Source organism: Eschrichtius robustus, chromosome 5 (assembly GCF_028021215.1).
Source record: "Eschrichtius robustus isolate mEscRob2 chromosome 5, mEscRob2.pri, whole genome shotgun sequence".
NCBI classification, from domain to species: domain Eukaryota; kingdom Metazoa; phylum Chordata; class Mammalia; order Artiodactyla; family Eschrichtiidae; genus Eschrichtius; species Eschrichtius robustus.
This window is the reverse complement of record NC_090828.1, coordinates 33,144,946-33,172,571: the sequence shown is the minus strand read 5'-3', so window position 1 is coordinate 33,172,571 and position 27,626 is coordinate 33,144,946. Positions and strand designations below refer to the sequence as shown.

Here is a 27,626-nt window from a genome sequence, read left to right as displayed (position 1 = left end):
AAGGGTGAAATAGTATATAAACTTTAATCTAAAAGGCTGCTTCCTGCACCTGCATTGATGTAATCTGAGAATTCTCTATCAATTTCATTTACAGAAGGAATCTCTGTAGCCAAATTTATCATTCACTTTCATGCGCCCACATGGGAAGTCATAGGTGAATATCTATAGGAATACAATTTATTGTCTGCTCCTCCACTCAGAAGTAACTGCGTAGAGGGAGAGGAAAAGAACATAAACACAGAAGTAAATACAATTATTTCATATGATTGCTGAACCTAATTAAATACTGATGATTCTGATACAGAAGGAATCGTGGATGAGCAATTAACTTGCATTGAGAGTTAATACTAAAACGGGCCAATTGCATCAAATTTCACTACTATATTACACATATACTATATATATACACTATATTAAAACTTTAGAAGTGGTGATTTTAATTTGGTTGAGGCGTAATATGCTACTGTACTTTCTATGAAGCATTTGCTAAGAAATGTAATAAAATTTAAAAGTTTGAAGGGTAATATAGCTCTATCTGTTTAAGAAAATTAAGTTTTTAAAAGATGGCACATTAATTGTTTGTAGGTAAATGGATATTACAAATTTTTCAAACAGCCCTCAGACCTGTATTAGGAAAGCGTTCTTAGGCAATAAGAGCTTTTATGTGTGTGTGTGTGTGTGTGTGTGTGTGTGTGTGTGTGTATAATTAAATTGTAATTCTTTAAGAACATTTTATAATACAGCCATATTATCTAAGATTTTTCTAAGTAGCAAATACTTTGATCCAATTAGTCTGAAGTAGCAAGTTTAGGGACTTAAAACATTTCATTAAAATACTCATGAGAAAAAAACTGCTTCAAAATATTCAAATTTTACTACTCCTAATATTAAAGGACAATTTTTTTCTTCTTTAAATGAGATATGAGATTTTATGAATATTAATGGAACTTAGAATACAGAATTATAAATATCAGATATATTGAAACTGATAACTCTGTAAACACAAATACCAGATTTATTCTAAAAATATAATGTAGTTTCTTCCTCTCTACCAAATAACTAATAAATTCTTACCCCTGTGTCTGTCCAGTCTACACTCAGAACTTTGTCTTCATGAGCAGCCAGATCATAGAGAGGAGCCTTACAACTAAAAGACGAAAATATTAACATGTTATATGCATTTCATAGTATTAAACAAACATATATGACTAATCATTTATACTTTTCTGAAAATTTTAGCTTACCATCCTTGCCCCAGTAACCACTTAATCTTAAAATTCTGAGCATTTACTTGACTACCTCTCCTGTTTTTCCTGTATCATTAGCAAACTGTGGTTTTGGTTACTGCCTCTCCATTCTACTTGTAGAAATATGTAAATAAATTGTATATGCGTTCTCTTGGGGGCCCTCTGCATATATTAGTATTGTAGCACTAACTGATGAATAAGAAAGGAACCTTTAAATTTTGATTATCTTTAAAATTCTGTATTTTTACTTAATTTCCTATTAACATATAATTTACAATTTGACCACAGTTCCATTCATTCAGGCCACTGGCCTTCTAATTCTGTAATTATCATATTTATATTAAGGTTCAGGGGTTTTTTCCTATTTTATATAACAAGGTCAGAAAGATGGATTTCATAAACTATCACAATTAAATTCATTCAGATTGCAAAAAACCCCAACATACTAACATTAAGAAAATTCCTTTGATCCTGGCCTTCCTTTTTGATATCAATATGTATCATTTCAGGATATATGACCGAAAACTTTTTTTTGACCCTTCTGCTTTTGGATAGTCATTTCAGTGTTCATTTCATTTTCTCTGTATACAACGGGCAATTGATAGATTTCCTTTGTAAGTCATCAACAGGAGTTACCTTCTCGTATCCCACAGCTTAACCATGTTATCTAAAGAGCCTGAAATGAGCTGCTGCTCATGGGCAGGAGACCACTTGACTGACGTGACCCAGCCTGTATGGGAGGTTAGGGACAGCGACACCAAAGAACCATCTGAGCAAAACAAAACAGACAACCATTATTAAATTTTAGAAAACAGAAGTAGGCAGAAACCCCCCAAAAAATTTCTAGAAAATTATCTTTTTATACACATCTCTCGTGAGAAGAGAAACTTACGTTACTCACTCATATTTTTCCTTCAGAGGTTTATACAACTCACCTTTAGTTCGGGGATCCCACAGTCTGATATGCCTATCTGTACTTCCAGATGCTAAACGTTTACAAAGTGGAGAATAGGAGATACAATTAAACACTTTATTTCCTGTCTAAAAAAAAAAAAAGGAAAGCACATGTAACCAGTGTGGGCGAAAAGTAACCATCTCCTAGAAGTTTACCACTTAAAAGCTCAAAGTTAATCAGAGAAGCACTGAATTTGTCTTACCAAAGTTGACTTAAGACTGCCGGACTCAACATCCCACACTCTAATTGTGTGGTCCCAAGATGCACTGCAGATTTCTTCAGCATCTGACCACAAAACCGAGGATATTGCTTCCTTGTGGCCAGAGAGAGTCACTATGGGAGTCTAGAAATGAAGGACACCCAAAAGGGAAAGCATTTTTGGTTTAGAGTGATTGAAACAATAATAATAGTTACTACTTTTAAAGCCGATATGCCAGATATTGTCAGGTGCTTTAGCTTTCATATCCTACCTTATTTCTTCTTTACAGCAATCCTCCAAGACATATTTGTTTTTATTTTATAGATGAAGACACTGAAGTTGAGAAAGATAACTTGCCAAAGGTCATAATGTTTATAAATGGCAGATCTGAGTTTGAACCCAAATATTACTCCAAAATTTGTAGTCTTTCCACAGTATTCTGTTGCTTCCCCTTCTGCTCTACTTTTCATTTTGAGGAATATTAACACTAATTAAATTCTCCCAGTTGACAAAGATGTTACATGTAGAAGCTAGTAGAAAAAGCTCTGGGGTCAGAAAGACCTAGGTTTGAGTTAAGGTGCTGCTATTTTCTACATAACTCTTCCAGGTTAATTAATTGCAGTAGGTTATTCTCACCACCTCATTTCTTCAGCATCCAATCTTTAAATAATGCCCATGGCTCATTTATTAGAATTCCAAAATCTCTAATGTCCCTCTCAAATTAAAATCATCAAACTAGGTATACTGTCTGTTTTAAATACAAAGAACATGTAACAGACAGAAGGAAAACTCTTGAAATGGGGGACAGTTAATCTGCTTGTGTAACTCTGTTACATTTAACCTTCTTAAATGTTAAGGGGGTTGCACTAGATTAGAGATCAGCAAAGTTTTTTGATAAAGATCCAGAAAGTAAAAATTTTAGCCTTTCCAGGCCACATACAGTCTCAGTTCCATGTTCTTCTTTGTTTTTAAAGCCCCTTAAAAATGTAAAAAATCATTCTTAGCACTCTGTAGTACAAAATCAGGCCACAGCCAATCACCTGTGGGGCTATTATTTGCCAACTGCTGGACCAAATGATCCCTAGGTCTCTCTTCCAGCCCTAAAATTTTCCTGAAAGTAGTAAAGGAACCTGATAGAGGAGTGAGGAACAGAGCAACCTCTATTCTGATCCAAAACAAAAAGTAAGGTAACATAATCAGAGGCTCCAGGATAGGAAATGGCATGTAAAATGATGGGTAAATGTGTATGAATAAGCAATCCCATTCCTAGGTATTTACCCAAGAAAAATGAAAACTTAGGTTCACACAAAAAACTGTCCACAAATGTTTATAGCAGTTTTATTCATAACTGTCAAACTAGAAACAACCCAAATATCCTTCAACTGGTGAATTAAACCAACTGTTGTATATCCATACAATAGACTACTACTCAGCATTTGAAAGGAATAAACCATGATACCCAATAATCTGGATGAATCTTTCTTTGTTTCCCTCCTCAAATACATTATGTGAAAAAAAAGCTTGATGCAAAAGGCTACATACTGTGTGATTCCACTTATATGATATTCTAGAAAAAGAAAAATTACAGGAACAGAGATCTGATAGTGGTTGTCAGGTGATAGAAATAGAGAGGAAAGGTTGACTACAAATGGGCAACATGAGTTTCAGGGGATGGCAAACTGTCCCGTATCTTGAATACGTAGTAGTTACATATTCTATGTATTTATCAAAACTCAAAAGCTATACACCAAAAAGAGTGAATTTTCCTACATGCATATTTTTTTTTTTTTTTTAAGATAGAAAAGTCAACTTTGGCACTGTTACTGCATACAAACTTCAGTAGAATAGTACTGGAGGGGACTTCTTTGGTGGTCCAGTGGTTAAGAATCCGCCTTCCAATGCAGGGGACGCAGGTTCGATTCCTGGTCAGGAAACTAAGATCCCACATGCCATGGGGCAAGCAACAGAGGAGCCCGTGCTCTGGAGGCTGCGCACAACTAGAGAGAAGCCCAAGTGCCGCAATGAAGATCCTGCGTGCTGCAACTAAGACCTGATGCAGCCAAATTAATTAATTAATTAATTTTAAAAAAAGAACAAATGCTCAAAAAAAGAATAGTACTGCAGGAAAAACAGCAATTTTGAGAGAAAATGTGGAAAAAACCTTATTGTATGTTAATATATGAAACAAATGACCAGTAAATGAACTGACTGAGAGCATTACTCATATTAATACAAGCCAGGTACTAGAAAGAAATCCAGAGAGAAAATAACTTTTTGATATTTGTCTTATTTTGGTCTTAATAATCCAACTTTTCCTATTATTTCTAATTTTCGCTTCAAATAGCACTTCAAGGGTTTCTAGCATAACTTCAATTAATAATTTATGAATGTACAGATTTAAAGCTTATAAAAACCTAAATGAAAAAAATGAATATATTGTGATTTCTCTCAAATAAAATGAACAGTGGAAGCAAGCTTATGAATGTGCACACCTAAAAATAAAAGTTATCAGCAAGGCACTGAGTGGGAGAAAATACTTATAATACCTATATGCAGCAAAGACCTTGAATACAAAATATAAAAAGAAAGCTAGTCATTCAAACAGTATGGTACTGGCACAAAAATGGAAATATAGATCAATGGAACAGGGTAGAAAGCCCAGAAATAAATGCACGCACCTATGGTCAATTAATCTAAGACAAAGGAGGCAAGATTATATACAGTGGAGAAAAGACAGTCTCTTCAATAAATGGTGCTGGGAAAACTGGACAGCTACAAGTAAAAAAATGAAATTAGAACATCCTTTTACACCATACACAAAAATAAACTCAAAATGGACTAAAGACCTAAATGTAAGACCGGATACTATAAAACTCCTAGAGGAAAACATAAGCAGAACACTCTGACATAAATCGCAGCAATATCTTTTTCGATCCATCTCTAGAGTAATGGCAATAAAAACAAAAATAAACAAATGGGACCTAATGAAACTCAAAAGCTTTTGCATAGCAAAGGAAACCATAAATAAAATGAAAAGACAACCCACAGAATGGGAGAAAATATTTGCAAACAATGTGACTGACAAGGGATTAATTTCCAAAATTTCCGAACAGCTCATGCAGCTCAATATCAAAAAAACAAACAACCCAGTCAAAAAATGGGCAGAAGACCTAAATACACATTTCCCCAAAAAAGACACACAGATGGCCAAGAGGCACATGAAAAGATGCTCACCATCGCTAATTATTAGAGAAATGCAAATCAAAACTACAATGAAATATCACCTCAGACCAGTCAGAATGGCCATCATCAAGAAATCTACAAACAATAAATGCTGGAGAGGGTGTGGAGAAAAGGGAACCCTCCTACATTGTTGGTGGGAATGTAAACTGGTACAGCCACTATGGAGAACAGTATGGAGGTTCCTTAAGAAACTAAAAATAGAGCTACCATATGATCCAGCAATCTCACTCCTGGGCATATATCTGGAGAAAAACATGCTTTGAAAGGACATATGCATCCCAGTGTTCACTGCAGCACTATTTACAATAGCCAAGACATGGAAGCAACCTAAATGTCCATTGACAGATGAATGGATAAAGAAGATGTGGTACATATATACAATGGACTATTACTCAGCCATTAAAAAGAAAGAAATAATGACATTTGCAGCAACATGGATGGACATGGAGATTATCATACTAAGTGAAATAAGTCAGAGAAAGACAGATATCAGATGATATTGCTTATATGCAGAATTTAAAAAAAAAGATACAAATGAACTTATTTACAAAAGAGAAACAGACTTACAGAGAATGAACTTATGGTTCCAGGGGGTGGGGAAGAGAAGGGGGGAGGGATAGATTGGGAGTTTGGGATTGACGTGCACACACTGCTATATTTAAAATAGATAACCAACAAGGACCTACTGTATAGCACAGGGAACTCTGCTCAATACTCTGTAATAACCTACATGAGAAAGGAATTTGAAAAAGAATAGATACATATATATGTATAACTGAATCACTTTGCTGTACACCTAAAACTAACACAACATTGTTAATCAACTATACTCCAATATAAAATAAAATAAAAAATAAAAACAAAATACAAAAAGAACTCTTACAAATCAATAAGAAAAAGATAAGCAACACACTTAAAAAAAAAATGCAGTGGTTAAGACTCTAAGCTTCCACTGCAGGGGGTATGGGTCTGACCCCTGGTCCGGGAACTAAGATCCCGCATGCCATGTGGTGCGGCAAAAAAAAAAAAAAAAAAAAAAGTGCTAAAAACATGAACAGGCACTTCAAAACTAGCTATCAAAGGGCTGGGACTTAAAATACACTACACACCACCAGAAATCAAAAAATGAGACACCTTTTAACAGTAAGTAAATGTAAACATGTTATGTGCTAAAATAAAATCAGTTATAGTACTATCAAGTGGTGATATGTATGTTGAGTAACTCTGACTCTCATACACTGTCAGTGGGAGTATAAACTGATATAACCATCTTGGAAAATGTTTTGGCACTATTAAACATTCAGAAAACTGAACATGTGTGTACCCTGTCACTCAGCAATTCTACTCCTGCAATTCTACATATGCAGAAATGACAATATATGTGCACCAAAAAACAAGTACAGCAACTTTATTTATGGTGGCTAAAACTAGAAACAATCTAAATGTCCATCAAAAGAAGAGCAGATAAATTCTGGTATATTCATGTAAAGGCATGCTATCTATTACTGAAAAGAACTATTACATGCAGTAGATGAATGAAATCTCACAGATATTACAGGCATACCTCGGAGATATTGAGGGTTTGGGTCCAGACAACCACAAAAAAGCAAACACTGTAATAAAGTGAGTCACAAGAATTTTTTGGTTTCCCAGTGCATATAAAAGTTATGTTTACACTATACTGTAGTACATTAAATATGCAATAGCATTATGTATAAAAAAAAGTACATACCTTAATTAAAAAATACTGCTAAAAAATGGTAACCATCATCTGAGTCTTCAGCAACTCATAATCTTTTTGCCTGTGGAGGGTCTTGTCTCAATGTTGATGGCTACTGACTGATCGGGTGGTGGTTGGTGAAGGCTGGGGTTGCTGTGGTAATTTCTTAAAATGAGACGACAATGACGTTTGCCACATCGATTGACTCTTCCTTTCATGAACAACTTCTCTGTAGTATGCAATGCTGTTTGACAGCATTCTACCCATAGCAGAACTTCTTTCAAAACTGGAGTCAAATCTTTCAAACCCTGCTGCTGCTTCATCAACTAAGTTTATGTAATATTCTAAATCATTTGTTATCATTTCAATAATCTTTATAGCATTTTCACCAGGAGTAGATTCCATCTCAAGAAACCACTTTCTTTGCACAACCATAAAAAGCACCTCATCCATTAAAGTCTTACAATGAGATTGCAGCAATTCAGTCACATCTTCAGGCTCCACTTCTAGTACTAGTTTTTTTTATTATTTCTACCACATCTGCAGTTACTTCCTCCACTTTAGTCTTGAACCCCTCAAAGTCATCCATGAGGGTTGCAATCAACTTCTTCCAAACTCCTGTTAATGTTGATATTTTGACCTCAATAAATCATGAATGTTCTTCATGGCATCTAGAAATGGTGAATTCTTTCCAAAGGTTTTTTTTTCTTAAAGCTTTTTTTAAAATTTATTTTTTAATTCTTTTTTTTTGTTTGTTTTGGCTGCGTCGGGTCTTAGTTGCAGGATCTTCGATGCGGCACGCGGGATCTTTTGTTGCAGCGCGCGGGCTTCTTTCCAGTTGTGGTGTGCAGGCTCAGTAGTTGTGGGGCATGGGCTTAGTTGCCCCGCAGCATGTGGGATCTCAGTTTCCTGACCAGGGATCGAATCCACGTCCCCTGCATTAGAAGGCGAATTCTTAACCACTAGACCACCAGGGGAGTCCCTCCAAAGGTTTTCAAATGACTTTGCCCAGATCCATCAGAGGAATCACTAAGTATGGCAGTTATTGTCTTATGAAATGTATTTCTTTTTTTTTTTTTTAATTTTTAAATTTTATTTATTTATTTATTTATGGCTCTGTTGGGTCTTCGTTTCTGTGCGAGGGCTTTCTCTAGTTGCGGCAAGCGGGGGCCACTCTTCATCACGGTGCGCGAGCCTTTCACTGTCGCGGCCCCTCTTGTTGCGGGGCACAGGCTCCAGACGCGCAGGCTCAGTAGTTGTGGCTCACAGGCCTAGTTGCTCCGTGGCATGTGGGATCTTCCCAGACCAGGGCTCGAACCCGTGTCCCCTGCGTTGGCAGGCAGATTCTCAACCACTGCGCCACCAGGGAAGCCCTGAAATGTATTTCTTAAATAATAAGGCGTAAAAGTTGAAATTACTCCTTGACCCATGGGCTGCAGAATGAATGCGGTGTTAGCAGGCATGAAAATAGCGTTAATCTTCTTGAACATCTCCATCAGGACTCTTGGATGACCAGGTGCACTGTCAATGAGCAGTAATGTTTTTAAAAAGGAATCTTTTTTTCTGAGCAGTAGGTCTCAACAGTGGGCTTAAAATACTTAGTAAACCATGCTGTAAACAGATGTACTGTCATCCAGGCTTTGTTGTTCTATTTACAGAGCACAGACGGAGTAGATTTAACATAATTCTTAAGAGCCCTAGGATTTTTGGAACGGTAAATGAGCACTGGCCTCAACTTCAAGTCACCAGCTGCATTAGCCCCTAACAAGAGAGTCAGCCTGTCCTTTGAAGCTTTGAAGCCAGGCATTGACTTCTCCTCTCTCATAAAAGTCTTAGATGGCATCTTCTTTCAAAAGAAGGATGTTTTATCGGCTTTGAAAATCTGTTGGTTAGGGTATCACCTTCGTTTAATTTCTTAGCTAGCTCTTCTGGATAACTTGCTGCAGCTTCTACATCAGCACTTGCTGCTACCCTTTGAACTTTTATGTTATAAAGACTGCTTTCCTAAATCTCTTGAAGCAACTTCTGCTCGCTTCGAACTTTTCTTCTGCAGCTTCCTCACCTCTCTTGGCCTTCACAGGACTGAAGTGAGTTAGGGCCTTGCTCTGGATTAGGCTTTGGTTTAAGGGAATGTTGTGGCTGGTTTGATTTTCTACCCAGACCACTCAAACTTTCTTCATATCAGCAACAAGGCTGTTTCACTTTATCATTCATGTGCTCACTGGAGTAGCACTTTTCCTTCAAAAACTTTTCCTTTGCATTCACAACTTGGCTAACTGGCATAAGAGGCCTATCTTTCTGGCCTCTCTCAGCTTTTGACATGCCTTCCTCACTAAGCTTAATCATTTCTAGCTTTTGATTTAAAGTGAGAGACATGAGACTTCCTTTCACTTCAACACTTAGAGTCCACTGTAGGATTTTTAATTGGCCTAATTTCAATATTGTTGAATCTCAGGGAATAGGGAGGCCCGAGAGGAGCGAGAGAGATGGGGGAACGGCTGGTCGGTGGAGCAGTCAGAACATACACATTTACTGATTAAGTTCACTGTCTTATATGGGTGTGGTTCATGGCACCCCAAAGCAATTACAATGGTAACATCAAGATCACTGATCACAGATCACCATAACAAATATAATAATAATTTAAAAGTCTGAGATATTTTGAGACTTACCAAAGTGTGACACAGAAACACGAAGTGAATAAAGGCTGCTGGAAAAATGGTACCAACAGGCTTGTTTGACACACAGTTGCCACAAACCTTCAATCTGTAAAAAATGCATTATCTGCAAAGTGCAATAAAATGAGGTATGCCTGTATATGAAGCTTAAAACTAGGTGAAACTAATCTAGGATAAGTCAGAACAGTGACCACTTTTAGGAGGCTACTGATTTCAAGGGAGCCTAGAGGGCATCTTCTAGGGTGTCGGTAATTCTTGATGTTTTGATTTAGATAGTGATTACTTGGGTATACACAACTGCAAAAATTCATTGAGCTGTATACTTAATTATATGTATGCCAAACTTCAACTAACATAAAGGTTAAAAAAAAAAAGCTACCTTATGAGTAAAGTATTTTGATAATTCAAGAAGTCTTTTTCTACTCAGATATATTCTTTAAAGGTTGATCAGGGATATGCATCAATAAATTACCACTGGCACATTATCCAATTGGTAAGGCATTTCCAGCTTTAATTTGTCTTATGAGACAAGTGATAAGGAAGCTGAATTGCCACCAGATCATTGAACTTGCAATTCAGCAGTCTATGTTTAAATGTATAAATTATAAATCACTACTTTCAGTTGGAAACAGTAAGTGCTATTGTTTACTGCAGTTTACTGAGTTTGAGGAATCACTTATTCCTCATTTTCAACAGTTTTTATAAGATATCTTGTTATTGGTGACTGTAAGAAATAACGTGCAAATGTGTGCCTGATTTAATGCACATCCATTACAGCTGTTAGAAAAAGAATGAAACATGATTTCCTAAATCTGACTCAGTATTGTTCTTCTCACTAAGTATATTAATATAGGTCAGATCATATTATGATAAATATCCTTCTAATGGAACAGAGCAAATAAGAATCTGGATTAACTTTCTGAGTTTGATTTAATTGGATCTATAGCAAAATGACAGAATCAAAACCTCAATTAAACTCTTGGTTTCTACTGATTTAGGAGATGTTACCAAAATTACATCCTCAGTGTACGAAACATTATTACTATTACTATTTTTTAAACTGAAGTATAGTTGACTTACAATGTTGTGTTAGTTTCTGGTATACAGCAAAGTGATTCAGTTATCTCTTCTTTTTCAGATTCTTTTCCATTATGGTTTATTACAAGATATTGAATATAGTTCCCTGTGCTCTACAGTAGGACTTGTTGTTTACTTATTTTATACATAGTAGTCTGTGTCTGCTAATCCCAAACTCCTAATTTGCCCCCCCCACCCACCCCTTCTCCACTTTGGTCACCATAAGGTTGTTTTCTATGTCTGTGAGTCTGCAACATTATCATTAAACAGTCAGGTAATGAGATATTTCACTAAACTTAGTGAAATCTTCAACAATTAAAAGATCCTACTTTAAAAAAAAAAAAAAAAAAAGATCCTACTTTAAAATTCACCATGAGGAACTCCAACAAAGATGTTAAAAAAAAAAAAAATTCACCATGAGGCCAAATATAATAGCTAAATAATCAACCTATCAAGCTGTAAACCTAGCTTAATGCAACTACATTCAATAACTCAAATGCAGCAGAGTATTTATAATAAAAATTTACAGATCTACTGAAAGAAAGCCTAATTATGGTTGAAGAGCAAGACAAGACAAAAGGAAACTAAATATGAACAATTATATTAAATTAACATATATTTGTCAATAAAGACCTAAGCCGGGACTTCCCCGGTGGCGCAGTGGTTAAGAATCTGCCTGCCAATGCAGGGGACACGTGTTCAAGCTCTGGTCCGGGAAGATCCCACATGCCGCGGAGCAACTAAGCCTGTGCGCCACAACTACTGAGCCTGCATGACAAAACTACTGAAGCCCGTGCGCCTAGAACCCGTGCTCCACAACAAGAGAAGCCACCACAATGAGAAGACTGTGCACGGCAAAAAAGAGCAGCCCCTGCTCGCTGCAACTAGAGAAAGCCGGAGTGCAGCAACAAAGACCCATTGCGGCCAAAAATAAATAAATAAATAAATAAATTTATCAAAAAAAACACCCCTAAGCCCAATACTGTCAGTTCTCACAAATACTTACTCTTGTTAGTCCCAATTGCTCTGTTTTCTGTTTCTTTCTCGGTCGATTTGTGGATTCTTCCATTTCATCTTCTTCATCTGTAGGGACTATATCACAGAGAATTAGATTTGATAGAGTTAAAATTTAAGGTAAATATTAATTACAAACAGTCTCAAATAATTCTTATGTTTCTAGGTATATACTTTCTCTATGTTATCTCAACTGGTTAGGGAATTAACATTTCTCCTTATTTTGGTTAATGGAAAATTATATCTAAAAACAATACCTGGCTTACCAATCTTCGAAAAGGAGAAAGCAAAAAATAAAGTATTATACATTAAAATCCTAAAACCTAACCAGTTTGGTATCTTATAAAGATTATCATTATGGCTATTCATCAGTTTACCATATCTATGAAAACTTGCTTACTATTAGTTGTAGGAGAGTTCTGACCAGATTGCATTTATATTATGAAGAAGGGAATGACATGGTAAATAAACACATGTTAAAAGGACATACATTCCAGCCATGTTTATTCTTCTTGACTATTTTACTTTTCTAACAATAAATTAAAAGTGTTTCATAGATAGTTATTTTTTGATTAAAAAAAATCTTCGTTATCCATCATTTGGCTAGGTAGCAAACCCAGATAAAAAACCATAGATTTTAATGTTTTGTAACTATTTTATAAATGTCATGTGCTTTTCCCAAACTAGACTATAAGCACCTTAAGGGTAACAACTAATCATAGATAATATCTCATCTACCCAGCACTATCAAAAAGTATTTCACAAAAGGAAAAATTCCTACACAAGCAACTTTCTGCCTCAAAACTGTTTGCTTTAACTAAAATGGATTTATATTTCCTGCCATTTTACACAGAATTATTTAAAACCGTTTAAGCTTTTCTTGATTATCTCCCCCCTCCCCAACTCTACTTTGTGAACTGTATTTAGGGTGTTGTACAGTAATATAGCAATTTCCTCAGAAGCAACAGAGGTATTCTGATCTGCTTACCCATGCAATAAATAGTTCTGTACTACTACTTTCTAAAATATATGTGGGTTTTCCCCCTTCTTTTCTTCTAGCAGTGTCTTCTTACTATTATCAAGGTACTTTCCTCTAAGAGTCCCCTTGGCTCCTCTAATTGTTCCTTCTAATCTACGTTTTCAAAGTGAGAAAATTGTTTGGTAAAATTGTATTAAAAAAATTTTTTTTAAAGTAAACCAGCGTAACTAAGAAATTTCTCTAATAGTAAAGTATATCAAGATGACACAGAAGGTAATTTGTTTATTTCCACATTCCTGAATAAGGGAGCTCTGAGAACTAAGGCAGTTATGTCGCACTGCACCAGATGTGTTATTGATACTTGCAGGGATTCAGTGACATCGTCCAATAAATAAGGGGATGGTAGAGTAGAAAAACATTTTGAAACACAAAGAAATATACTAATTTTTCTCTATACTATAGTACTTTATTTGTGACCTAAAAAGCTCTGGTCCATTTTTTATAGAAAAATATGGGCTAAAAAGTCTTTTTTCACTGAAATTCTTGAAATATCATTAATAAGTCAAAGTAGAAGAAACATTTCATTTACCTGTAGACCAAATCTTTAGCATCTTATCCCAGGAGCCACTGCAAAACTAAAAAAATATATATGAAGGGAAAAAGAGTATGCAATATAATCCATCATATTGTTTGCCTGGTTTTTTCCTGCTATTTAACTTGAAATCTTTACTTTGCCCTGAAATTCTTACTACTATGGCATCACCTATCTGCCTGTCTTCCTAGTCTCTGCGAAGTTGTACCCTCGATCTCATGGCAACTGAAAGAGCTGCCATTCTTATAGGGCCTGTACCCTGGCCATGGTTGCTTAGATCAGGGTGGGCAACTGACCTACACTGTGGCAATAGGTCTCTTCCTCCTTCAGAGCCTTTTTTTGGGAAAACTTGTGTTTTAGAGAGCTGAAGTTAATCTTTTTCCAGGGACAGACAGTATAGGATGTAAAACCTGGGAATATTGAAGGCCAGGTTTTATTGCCATGTGGAGAAAGCCAGACTGAGGTAAGAGAATGAAGTCAACTTGGGGAGACAAGAGGGAGGAGGTGTGCTGGCCACATGCAAGCCTCTACTCCATTGGTTCCTGAGATCCAAATGCATCATCACCCTGCTCATGACGTGGTGCATCACTCCCTCCTTGGGTCTTTTAAGCTAAAAAAAGTTCAGGATGAGTTTCTATCTCTTAGAGGCAAAGGACAGGGTACAGTTAATTCACTTTTAAGTTTGGACTCAACAACATGTAAACCTTCTTTATGGCTCAATATGAATACTCATAAATTTTTAACTTTGAATGCAGAAACGTCCTCTGTTATGCTAACTGGCAAAGAAATGCTGAAGAAACACTCTTAAATCTAGAATACTTCATTGTGGTTTGGAGAATTTTCAAATGGTGAGGGAGTCTGTAACCCCTCTTAAGTAAATACTGTGTTGCCCTCATAGTTTGACTAACTTTTACCATTTTGTTGTGATAAAGAGTAGATCAGCAATAATAGTAAAACAACCTCGATTAATGCTAACTTTAGTGCATGCTAAGTTTTAGGTGATCAGCTAGACATTTTCAATTAATGACAGCACTATGAGTAGCTGAAGGACTGAAAATGTCAATCACTATGATTTGAGGAGGTTACATAAAGAAATTACTGTTTACCTGAGTTCTTAAAATTTCTGCAATTTATATAAAGTTCTAAACCAGAGATACCCAGAGTGAGGGAGCGACTCTTCATATCTCTCATTACGAGTATTTACTTTTGGTTTGAAATCATATTCTTTAGTCACCAATTGTTATGGAAGTAGGCCGATCACAGTGACTTTATGTAGAAAAGACATTTTTGCACAGAAGCTCAAATTCTAATTGAACACAGTACTAATAACACAATAGCTACTTACTTTGGTTCCTGTGCTATCAACAGCTATAGAATCCACACTGCCAGCATGACCCCTGCAGCAGTGCAGGGCTTTCACTTTGTTTCTCTCTACATTCCACTCCCATAGGAGAATAGTCTGATCCATAGAGGCACTCAGCAGTATGCAAGACAAATTGTCTGAAGAAAGAACACAAGGATAAGAAACAAATTAGTACAAAAATTTTAAATAGTGTTCCAAAACTAAAGAACTGAATTTTTTGTAGTTGTTGATAAAGATGTTAAAAAGGTAAAAGACCTCATATAGCCACCTTTGAAAAAAGAAGCTAACTGATGGTATAAAAGGGAAGATTCTTCAAAAATAGTATAGGGACTTCCCTGGCGGTCCAGTGGTTAAGACTCCGCGCTTACATTGCAGGGGGAGCGGGTTCGATCCCTAGTTGGGGAACTAAGATCCCGCATGCCACAGGGCGCAGCCAAAGAAACAAAACAAAACAAAACTATAAAAGACATGCATTTAACACACTCAATATTAATTTGAAAATATATATTATGTGATATAATTTTAGGATTCACTTCTACTGATTTACGGATTTTTTTATGTGTATATTTTTGAAATATATATACATATATTTTTTATGTATGTATTTTTATGTGTATATTTTATGTGTATATTATTTTAAAATATAAATATTTTATATTTATAAAAACTGAGGCATGAGACATTTCCTATCCTGTCCCCATTCTGCCCCAGCATCGAAAATGGCTTATTTCCAATTCCGTATCCAGGATTCCTCTCAATTTAGGCAGAGTCCTAACCTTTTTTCACCCAGGCCACATCTTTTACAACATCTGTATGTCCCACAACTGTCATTATTGACTTTCCTTCCAAGGACCAGATCCGAGAAGTCTTATCATAAGAACCAGTCAAGATCCTGTGAGGAGAAAAAAATCCTATGAAACACAAAAAACAGCTTTTTTCAAACCCTGAAATCAATTATATTTCTAAAGCACTGATAAAGTAAACCTTGAGGATTGTATTTTTAACCTTGAGGATTATATTTTTAAACTCTTCTTTAATATAAAGATTAAGATTTCAAAACACACTAGAATAAATCAGATGTTACATTTGGCTTTTCTTGACCTCCTAAAATAAAAATGTAACTGACAAACTCTAGACTTCATTTTTACTATTGTTGTAAAATACTACCACTCCCTAAGCAAACTGTTTGAAAAGCCTAATAGTCCTTTGTATTTAACCAGTGAAAACCATTAAATAAAAAACCAGTAGAACCATTTAAAGTAAAAGTAAAACCAGTAAAAACATAACTATGTAATAACTCCAGGGAGACATTCTTTGAAAGTAAGCTCCTACTGAGATCCATTCTTGAGGTGTTTTTCTACAAGTAAGGCCAGAGGGGGTTTGCTCTGAACGATTCATACCTTCTTGATTCCAGTCTGCCCTTTTCAGCCCTAAAAATAGCATGAGCTGCATCTTCAGGGTAGTAGGCTGGGAGATCTGTGGCTAGAAAAGGTTTTTTTCCCTCTATGAAACAAATTATATTCTTGGTCTTAAAAGCAACATAATCAAATAAATGCCCTAAGACACATGACCTATTCGGAAGACAAATGTCACTACAACCTCTTTAGACAGAAAAGAAAATCTATTAATAAATATGTTTCTTCTTGACTACACTAAATTTAAAGGTCTTTGGCATGGTCACAGTATATACATATATATCACAAAATTACTTTCACAAAGAACAAGTAATCAGAGAAAAATATTCATATAGTACACTTAAAGTGGATACAAAAACATTCATCTGGCAATACCATTCCTCTGCCCCGTCGATTGCACTGATCCAGTCATCATGGAACATGCATTGTTCTGGCTGAGGTGCAGTATACTTCTCCACGTACTCTAGTTCCACAACCTCTTCCTAGTCACAGAGAGAAACCAGAAATCAATCAGGTGGTGCAGTTTTTAAATGGTACATTATGAAAATAAAGGACCCCCGGTTTAATTTATCTCCTTCATGTAATTCCCCTTCAGAATCCAGAAATTTTGGAGCCATATAAAAAGTGAAAAACTTTATTTGACCTAACAGTATGCTAAGAGTAATATTAAGAAATATTAATGACCTTAGAAAACTTACGCTAAAAGTAGAAAAAAAAGAATATAAGAAACTTTATAAAATCATAAAGGCATGTTGTTTAATGGATACAGAGCTTCTGTTTAGGATGATGAAAAAATTCCGGAAATGGACAGTGGTGATGGTTGCATAATATTGTGAATGTACTTAATGCCCCTGAATTGTACACTTAAAAATGGTTAAAAGATAACTTTTATGTATATTTTACCACAGTTCCAAAAATTGCCCCCCTAATCATAAAAGCAATTATAAATTATATTTTAAATTATAAAAGCAATAATAAGGAAAGTTTGAAAATTAGAGGAAGGGGCAATCACTATAAATCACAATAACCTAACCCATAAGTTTATATATGTGCACAATCATTTTATATACCTTTATTAGTAGTAAACATATATTTGCTATTCCCTTTCTTGACAACTGTTCCACAAATATGAAGTTATCTTTCCATGTTCATTCATCTACATTTCTTGAATAATACTCTTAGAAAAAAAGAGGGAATTTAAAAATTGAAGATACAGAAACCGAGGTTCAGTTTCTAGGAAAAAACAGTAATCAAAAGGCTCTTGGTTCCTGTAGATTCAGGCTGATTCTAAATGAAGTTTTCCTACATTATCTGGTAATACCTTAAGTAAAAGAGAGCAGGTAAGCATTTGAACTTACCGATGAGATGTTTTCCAGTTCCATGTGTTTGAACAAGGGCATTCGCAGAAACTGGCCCTTGATAAGGAAATCAAACTCCACATGTTTGTGGAACTCTAAAGAAAATACATAATAAAATTATCACTGTTAGGACCTGAAGTGGTATTGGCAGAGGTAAATGAGAGACCCCCAAAACAAACAGATACCTGTTATCCTAGTGTGGCCTCCAAGTTTCTCCAGAGTTTCTCCATGGCACAATCAGACCATGTATTCCAGTACATTATGTGATTTTTAAGAACACAAATACTTTGTTCTGTTGGTACAATATTTTTATTGTTGATAGTGTAATCATTTTGATTAAGGAAACCTTTGTATTCTAAGAAGAATCCCAAATATATACAAAAGTAGGAATAACATAATGAATCCTCATTCCCATCTTTTACCAACTCATGGACAATCATCTATATTCCTCCCTCCACTCTCCTGCTGGTTTTTTTAAAAGCAAAACTCAGAAATGATATAATTTCATCTGTAAATGCTTTAGTGTGTATCTCTAAAATATAAAGACTAAAAAAGTCACAACGTTAAAAATTTAACATTACTTATTCCTTTTAATACCATAAAGCCAGTCAATGTTCATATTTCCTTGTTTCATAAATGTCTTTTTACAGTGAGCTTTCTAGAATCAGCATCCAAAGTCCTCACATTATATTTGATTAATATCTTTAACAGTTCTCCGTCCTTTTTTTCCATTGCCTTTTATTTGCTGAAGAAACTGCGTCTTCTTGTAATACTTCTTACATTCTGGCTTTGGTTGATTATATCTCCAAAGTATCCTTTAACATGTTCCTCTACCACCTGCATACAACCTGTACATTAGGCAGACCCAAATGGCTGATTAGACTTTGGGTTTGTCTGTTTTTGGCAAGAATATTTACACACCGTATTGTATTTCCTATTGTATCACATTAGAAAGCACACTATCTCACTGTGCCTCCTTTTATGATATTAAGATCTACCTCTGGGTTCAGATGATGTCAATCTGATCCCATCCATCATAACGTTCTTTGTCAGCCTTTTACCTAATAAATGGCTTTAGTAGCTATAGATATTCACTTCTTAAATCTATTATTTCATTTGGAGTTACAAAATGCTAAAAATTCTTCATTCTTTCTGATTTATTAGCTATAATAAAATTCTTCTTAAAGAAGAATTCCCTCATTGACTCTTTGGCTTGTTACTTTTTAAAAAATCTGAATCTGGGCTCCCCTGACGGCACAGTGGTTAAGAATCCGCCTGCCAATGCAGGGTACATGGGTTCGAGCCCTGGTCTGGAAGATCCCACATGCCGCGCAACAACAAAGCCCGTGAACCACAACTACTGAAGCCCGCGTGCCTAGAGCCCATGCTCCGCAACGAGAAGCCACCGCAATGAGAAGCCTGCACACCAAAATGAAGAGCAGCCCCCGCTCACCGCAACTAGAGAAAAGCCCGCGTGCAGCAATGAAGACCCAACGCAACCAAAAATAAATTAAAAAAAAAAAAACTGAATCATTTTGCATCTTCAACTCAAGAGCAGTGACTCAGTTAATCGATTTACACAAAAAGACAAATCAATGTTCATCTACAAGTTTAGAAAAATATGCAAATATTTGGGTAACAATAAACAACCATATACTGATATTGCAAAGTGTCTATTGCAAGAAAATAATTCTTATGCTAGTTCAGAGTTTTTCAATAAGTAGAATATATGACATCTTTGGAGTTTAGAAAACTATGCATCAGAATCTCTACACTATTGTACATCCATGATGAAAGATAAGAACCAATAGGAAATGCTATGTGAATATCTCTGTATCAAGAACTATATCTTGCTAACAATGAAAAGACCTTGCCCCCCTGCAAAAAAGTTGTTCAAAAACATCTTAAGCTTAACAAAAATGTTATAAGATTATTGGAAGAGGAAGTGGAAAATATTAGGCATTACTTTATAATTCTCACCTCCCCATTCCTCCAACTAGGGTAGAATCAAAAGAGCTTTAAAAGCATCAGAAACATCTGCATAAAAATATGCTTGCCTCTAAATGATGGCTCCATTGACAAATTTTGTTTTTAAAGATTATGCTTTATGTTATTTTCCATTTTTCATATTTAAATCTTCTACTATATGTATGGTTTCATTACTTTTTAAAGAAATATTTTATTATAGAAAATTCCAAACATACACAAAAATGGAGAATAAACCTTCCTATACCTATCGCCCAACTTCAACCATTATCGACTTATGACCAATCTTGTTTGATCAATATTTTTGCATACATTGTTCATATCATTTTAATTTTATATTAAATTTACATATAAATTTATAGCCTGTAATATTTTTTGCATATGTTTAATTTATTTTAATTTATATCTTTATAAATGTTTTACTTGATACTGTGGCATGTTTATGTTTGTTTTATCCATTATTTTTAAATGAATTTTAAATACTTAAATAAAATACTAGTATCAATAATGGCATTTGTTATTATACAAAACAAATGCTCAAATACAGATATTGTCATTTTGCTTTGTAGAAGCACCAAGATGCTTGTTCTATGCCTACCCAATCTAGCCCTCATGTCTTCATTACCTCTACATCACAACTTTTACACTAAAATCTTTATTCCTAAATCTCAACCACCTTGTCTCCATATTGCCTTAAAAGCAGATTAAACTGAATTTTTTTTTTCCTGAAAACTTATTTCAAAGCATTTTTCAAAGTATCATACAGCAGGGAAATCCATGTTATAAATTTTACCATGATAAAATCCATGCAATATTATAAAATAATGCCCCAAAAGGGCTATAAATAACAATGTGGTGTATTTCAGTCTAGTTAGTGTCACTGTGCTTTCTCCTAACTTTTCAGAGTATATATACCCACCGTTTTTGGCCTCCAGCAATTTATTGATGATGTTACTAAGGTCAGCAATTTCAGAGGCTGCAGGTATCGAGAAAGGAACATCATCCACCGCATATCTACAAAAAGGAAACGATAAATCAAGTCTACAGATGTTTTAACAAATGTGCATTTATTCATTCAACAAACATTTATTGGGTATCTAATACATGACAGACATTTTGCTACATGGGGTTAACAAAAAATGAATTAACCTGTGGTCTCTGTTCTTGGAAAGGGTTAAAGTCTGGTAATCAAATACGAGTAAAGTATGTAAGAACAGTGTCATAAGTAATACATAAAATGGGAGAACAAGTGGTAGGTCATTTCAACCAGAGGAAAGGGGGCTGGGAGAGCAGAGTCTGAAAGGATGCATAAAAAAGATCACTCTTACACTACATCTAGAAAAGTGAGTCTCTGCCAGGTGAAGTGTGGCAAGGCAGAAAGAAGGGGTGCAGGAAAGCAGGGAGAGCAGCAAAAAAAATAGCTAAGAGTTATTAAAGAGCTGCCCACCCAGCTTATCCCAGAAAGTGTTACTTTACTCTAGACAGTGACCAAAGATAAGGCTAAAGAGATGTGCATGGAGTGGTTTAGATGCTGTGTGAAGTACTTTTTACTTCTGTCCCTAGGCAATGAGGAACCACTGTCTAAGTCAAATAACATCATCAGAATTTTGTTTAGTTTGATCTTTCTTGGCAGCACTGCAGAGACTGGATTACAGGCACACACAACAGGAGGCAGATTAGGAAACTCTTGTAAGAGAGAACAGGAGAAAATTCTTGCAAATCACGTATCTGACAAGGAACATGTATCTAGAATATATAAAGAACATTTATAACTCAATAATAAAGACAACCCTATTTTAAAAACGGGCAAAGGATCGAAATAGACATTTCTCCAGAGAAGGTATACAAATGACCAACAGACACATGAAAAGATGCTGAGCACTGTTAGTCATCAAGGAAATGCAAATCAAACCACAATGAGATATCGCTTCATACCCACTAGGATGGCTACAATAAGAAAGACAGATATTAAGTGTTGGTGAGTATGTGGAGAAATTAAACCCTTATTCATTGCTGGTAGAAATGTAAAATGCTATGATTGCTTTGGAAAAATCTGGCAGTTCCTCAAAAAGTTAAACATGGCATTACCACTTGACCTAGCAACTCCATTCCTAAGTATATACCCAAGAGAAATGAACATATATGTTCACACAAAAACTTGTGCACAAATGTTCACACCACCACTATTCCTAATAGCCAAAAGGTGAAAACAACCCAAATGTCCATCAACTGAACAATGGAAACACGATGCGGTATATCCATACAATGGAATATTATTGAGCAGCAAAAAGGAATGAAGTACTGATATATATATATGCCGGCGCGCAGCAACGAAGACTCAATGCAGCCAAAAATAAATAAATAAAAAATAAATAAATTTATATATAAAAAAACCCAACATGGATGAACCTTGAAAAACATCATACTAAGTGAAAGAAGCCAGTCACAAAAGACCACGTACTATATAATCCCATTTATATGAAATGTCCATAACAGACAAACCTATAGAGACAGAAAGTAAATTAGTGATTGCCCTGGGCTTGGGGGATTTGGAAGTATTTGGGTGTGGGGGGAGGGGTAACAGCTAAAGGATGATGAAAATTGTTCTAAAATTTACTGTGGTGATGGTTGCATAATTCTGCAAATACACTCAAAACTAGTGAATTGGACACTTTAAATGTGTGAATTCTATTGCATGTGAATTACATCTCAATAAAGCTGTTACAAAAAACAAAAACAAAAAAGTCTTCATAAGGTCTGAATTTAGGCTATATTTGTGGGGAATGTAAAAGTTTCAAAAGATGTTAAGGTAGAACTTCCAGGGCTCACCAAGACATGCTATGATAAGTCTCTTTTTGTCACAATGGGAGAGGGGGGTGGAGGTTTCAGATCTTGTTAAAATGTAGATTCTAAATCAGCAGGTCTGAGGTAGAGTCTGAGATTCTGCTTTTTCTAACCAGCTCCCAAGTGATGCTACTGCTGCTGGTCTTCAAACTACACTTTGAGTAGTAAGGCTATAGTTATATATTTATCATGCCAAAAAAAGTAAAAAGTTATTTAGGTTCTCCAAAAGGTAACAAAACCTAGAAATTGAAAGTTTTGGTTTACTGTGATATTTTGGCCAGTAAGATGAGTAGGGAAAAGTAGCATAATTACATACGCATATATGAATATACATGCATATGTAAATTATACACATATACGTGAATAAATCTACTTTCCCCCATCATTTTACTGATGAGAACGTATTGTGTGAAAAGAAGAAGCAAGAAGTTTAATTTCTAGGTTTTGTTACCTTTTTGGAAAACCTAAATATATAAACACAAACACACATACACACATATGATGTTTATCCATTTATCACAGGAGTTAAAATACAGTGCTCTAATATTTCTTAAAACTTCATGTGAATCAACAATAATCTCCATAAAACTTTTAATTAGAAAAAATACAGTGATCCTGCTATTCCATCACCATATTCCTTTAGAAGCATTTCGACTAAGTATATATACTCATCTGTATTGATAATACAATTTATGTATACTGTAAGCAACAGTACAAGAGGAGTGAATATGATTTACCAGGTCAACACATAAAGCTACAAACACAGAATCAAAAATATAATCTTAATTGAGGTGGGAGTTTTTTAGTTTATAGCTGACATTAGCTTGTTAATACAACAAATATTTATTATTTATCATCAGTACCAGAAGAACTTGACAAACATTTGTTGACTCAGTCAATCCAAGAAGCATAACAGTCTCTACAATCAAGAGACTTACAATATAGTTGAAGAGACCAGGCGAAACGATAAAAAGTTAATTAATAGTGTAATATACGCCACAAAGCAGAATATAATTAGGTTTCAAATGATTGCTACATACCTGGGGACCATTTGTAAAATTGGTAAAATGTTTACATACATATAGGTATACACATAGAGGTATATATATATATATACGCATACGTGTAGATTATGTATATAAATACACAAATCTGTAACTGAATTGACTTCACACTCATCAAAAACTAGTTCTACCAACTCCCTATTGAGAGCTGCACCTTCTAGCCTGGTTCAGAAAAGCATCGTCTATCACCTACGTAGGAAAATGAAGTTGTGTTTTCAGACACTGTGAAACACCACTAGCAGACAGCCTATAACGACTTGGTCCGTTGTTCACTGTTCAATTACATAATGCACTTCATTCAGGAAGCAAACCTGAAGCCCTTCAGGTCACCCTACACACACAATTCAAATTATATACAGCCTGAGTCTAGGCGAGAAGGCTAGGTGATCCTTGAGAAATCCTCGCAAGGCACCACTTCCACTTGAGTGGAAAACGCGCTCAAGCGAGGAATCCAGCCAAAAAAAGGGAAAAAGTGAATTGATGGCAAAGATAACCAGGGATGCACAAGGTCATACAGGAGTGGTCTTTCGAAAGGATCCCGGGGCCGGGGGGGCGGGAGGCGGGAGGGGGGAGGAGAGGAGGGGAGAGAAAGGGAGTACGCTTACTTACTTCTTATTGTCAGTGAAGAAGCGTGTCTGGAGCTGAGCCATGGCTTGCCTACAGAAACGTATGGGTAACAGACAACCGGCGCTTTGGCCTTTCAGGACTGCAAAAAGAGGCAGCTCAAAGTTAGACTGCACGTGTCAGAGAAAAGCAGCAGTCGAACCTGGGCTTCCGCTTTCTTTCCTCGGGCCTCCTCAGCCAGGAGGCACCACGAGGCTTCTCTTCCACAAGGCCCAGCCCACAAACATCAACTACCTATTCCTAGATTTAGGAGTCATCGATTAGTAAAGCATAGTCTTAAAGGCAGCGAGTCCCTTTAATCTTTTTGTATTTTTTAAAAATATATTTAAGCTTACAATCGATTGTGAAGACACAGAGAGGCCCGATTCAAATAGGCTTCTCCTCCCTCTCTCTCTTTTTTAATTTTAACAGGTTATCCTCAGTCCCGATAATTCAAACACAGCTCCTAGATACTACAACCCCCAGAAAGCAGCGCTTCTCATACGCTGTAGCCACCGGGTATTGTAGTCTTTTTTCCCACGCTGCCCCTAGACTATCTTATTTGCATTAAACCTTCCCGATTCCAGCCAAATTATCTATTATATTTCCTCTGCCTTCAGCTTTAATTCACTAAAGCCTTTCCGGGTTTACTTTTTCAAGCATACTCCCAATCAGACTCTCAGTCTACCGAGATTTTTCTTGGGCTCTCGCCACTAGCTTCAGGCTTTAGATCCAGGTGAGAGGCGGGGATACGAAAAAAAGAACGAATCAGAAAGGAAACACGCGACGGTGGCTGATAGTGGTCTTATCTCAAGCAACTGCGCTGCGTGCTCCCGGAGGGGCGCGCCTGCGCACTGTGCTGGTCTCCATGGCGGGGCCTCGGAGCCAAGACGAGGTTGAGTAGACTCGTTTTGAATTTTCTCCCCTCTGCTCCAACACTTCGTGGACTTCCCTTCTCGCCCTGTAGGGCGCTCGGCGGCGGCGGGACTGGGGGAGTCGGAGGTTTGGCAGAGCTGTCTGCGCCGACGGACCGGACGCTGCTTCCCCATCCCCCTTTCTTCCTGCTGCCTCCTCCTCCCGTCACCTCCTGACCCGCCCGGTCCCTGAGCAACCGCCGGCGCCCGCCCCTTGCCGCTGCCGGGCCTTGGTGGCGCCTTCCGCGCCCCGCCTCGGGCCGTATTCGGGGACCCTCCTGACGAGGCCTACCGTCCCCCGCCCGGACGGGGTCCGCGGGCCCCGAGCCGGCAGGCTGGAGAAGGTGGAGGTTAGGTGTCTTAAGGAGGGCTGCTGAGCCCAAGGGCGCACCACCACGGAGAAAGAGGAGGACCCCCTGGGCGGGAGCGCCCGCTGTGTGGTCCTGTGCGCCGCCCCGCATTTTAGGGTTCCTTTTTTCTCTTTATGAGCCCCTTTATACCTTCCTTTTAGAAGGGGAAAGTCGTCCTCCCACATCTTCTCCCAACGCTTTTTGACTTTTTTTTTCGTCTTGAAGTTAGCCAAGGCCTATGTCTTATTCTCAAACGGTCCCGAGAATAATTCTAATGGAATTTAGTTGTTTTTCTGAGGGAGGATGGGTGGAGAGATACTACTCAGCTCTCCTAGTCGCTTTTTAAGGCGTTCGCCAGAAATCCTTCAAGAGGGGGACTTCTTAAAGAGACGGCAGTTTAGAGTAAGGCAGAACTGGATTGCAGAATTTGGGGCAAAGCGGTATGTGTGCAGGTGAAGACAGCTAAAGCTTTCCTTTGTCACGTTGCTTCAGGATGTACCACAATTAAGTAGACATATGATATTTAAGTCAACCATAGACTGAGAAGGAATTTAAACAGTTGTAAGCGAAAAATAATCTGTTAATAGTGCACAGTGACAATGAAACTAAGACTATTTTCAATTTATTCACCTTCTTAGAATGCAGGCCGTGGAACCCGAATGTCTGGGTTTGAATCCTGCCCCAGTTGCTTATTTATTAGCCTCTCTGTGCCACACCTTGGTCAACTGTGAGATTAAGTGCCACATAGTAGATGTCAGCAGTTTTTACCATCGTTATCCTTTAGATGTCAGTTTAACTGGGAGCTATGGCAACATGAACAAGTAAGAAAGACTAGCCTAATGGTTAGAGGAGTAAAAAGAGGAAGCCTCTGTGCTGAGGGCCTAGGAAGGGATTGGGCTTGCAAATAGAAGCCATGGTCATTTAACCATGTGATTCATTGTAATTGTGAGAATTGTGTGCATAAGTTAGACCACCTGAAGTTTGAAACACTTTTTTTTTTCTCTTTCTTAATTGAAGTCTTGTTATTTAATCCATATTTTTTGAATTTGGTAGAAGTAAAAAAATTTGACAGTTTCAAACATCATTTGCTTTTAATGATAAGTAGTTTTTGAGTTACAGCAGTAAAATTGTCTGAATTAAAATTCCTAGAACCTGAAATAAAACTTCTAATAGGTTCTTCAGGTAATTTTTAATTGTTACTATATCATTGGTTAAAATATGTTTTAAAATGTGTAATCAGTAGGTTAATTCATTTTTAACAATCATTAATTTGAAATTTATCAAAATAAGAAAATACTGTACCTGATATTCAATACAGGTTGATCTTAATTCGAATGGAAAAATTTTCTATGATCAGTAAGATACAGAACTTAAATATGTGCTTAATAAATATGTGCTTAATCAGTAGATTAATTCATTTTTAACTATCATTAATTTGAAATTTATCAAAATAAGAAAATACTGTACCTGATATTCATTACAGGTTGATCCGAATTCGAATGGAAAAATTTTCTATGATCAGTAAGATACAGAACTTAAATATGTGCTTAATAAGGTAAAACTTCAATTTACAAAGCAGAAATGTTGAATTCACTAAAATACTCTTTTCATTTGACTGAGACCTTTAGTTAAGGGAAAATTAGTTAACAAGCATTCCAAGATACCTGAACACCTAGTGTGATGGCTTTGGTGTTTTTTCAACTGTGGCTTATGTGTTGTATTTCGTGTTCCCTCTATGTAATACCTAGAGTAGTTAGTATTTTTACTCTGAGTGTTTTTCTTAACTTTGCTTAGAACATTAACTCAAGCTTTTGGTTCTAATGACTTCCTACATGATTCACTTACTAGGTTTCTTATGAAGACACATTGTTATCTGGAGAACTACAGCTTGGAAAATGTTTCTCTTTATTATAGGTTTTTTCTTTTCTGTATGTAATGGCATGGTGTAGTATGATATAAAGACTGTGCATGGGCTTTGGAGTCCTAATCGGTTTTGGTGATTTTTTCCTACTTAGTTTTGAATCT

At 36.3% G+C, this 27,626-nt stretch overlaps 2 protein-coding genes across 5 annotated transcripts in view; one reads left to right on the top strand and one right to left on the bottom strand.

Moving 5' to 3' along the window:
* On the bottom strand, window positions 1–25,908 carry WDR12 (WD repeat domain 12). Of its 3 annotated transcripts, none has more exons than XM_068544636.1 (14): window positions 25,752–25,908; window positions 24,344–24,440; window positions 20,746–20,840; window positions 17,841–17,935; window positions 16,858–16,964; window positions 15,844–15,959; window positions 15,050–15,204; window positions 13,702–13,747; window positions 12,126–12,211; window positions 2,405–2,545; window positions 2,183–2,288; window positions 1,884–2,016; window positions 1,075–1,147; window positions 1–206 (listed from the first exon to the last, which is right to left on the bottom strand). In XM_068544636.1, the coding sequence occupies exons 2-14, from the start codon at window positions 24,382–24,384 to the stop codon at window positions 129–131; spliced, it is 1,272 nt and encodes a 423-aa protein (XP_068400737.1). In that variant the 5' UTR covers window positions 24,385–24,440; window positions 25,752–25,908; the 3' UTR covers window positions 1–128. The 3 variants fall into 3 exon arrangements, with proteins under 3 accessions (XP_068400737.1, XP_068400736.1, XP_068400738.1); XM_068544635.1 differs by lacking the exon at window positions 25,752–25,908 and adding an exon at window positions 25,026–25,399; XM_068544637.1 differs by lacking the exon at window positions 25,752–25,908 and adding an exon at window positions 24,989–25,007.
* The window catches only part of CARF (calcium responsive transcription factor), a 43,747-nt gene continuing 41,318 nt past the window's right edge, over window positions 25,198–27,626 (top strand). Inside the window, exon 1 of one of the 2 annotated variants that reach the window (XM_068544633.1) lies at window positions 25,198–25,232. The gene's annotated coding sequence lies outside the window, so the exon portion shown is untranslated. The remainder of the gene's footprint in view (window positions 25,233–27,626) is intronic. The other variant, XM_068544632.1, reaches the window with a different exon arrangement.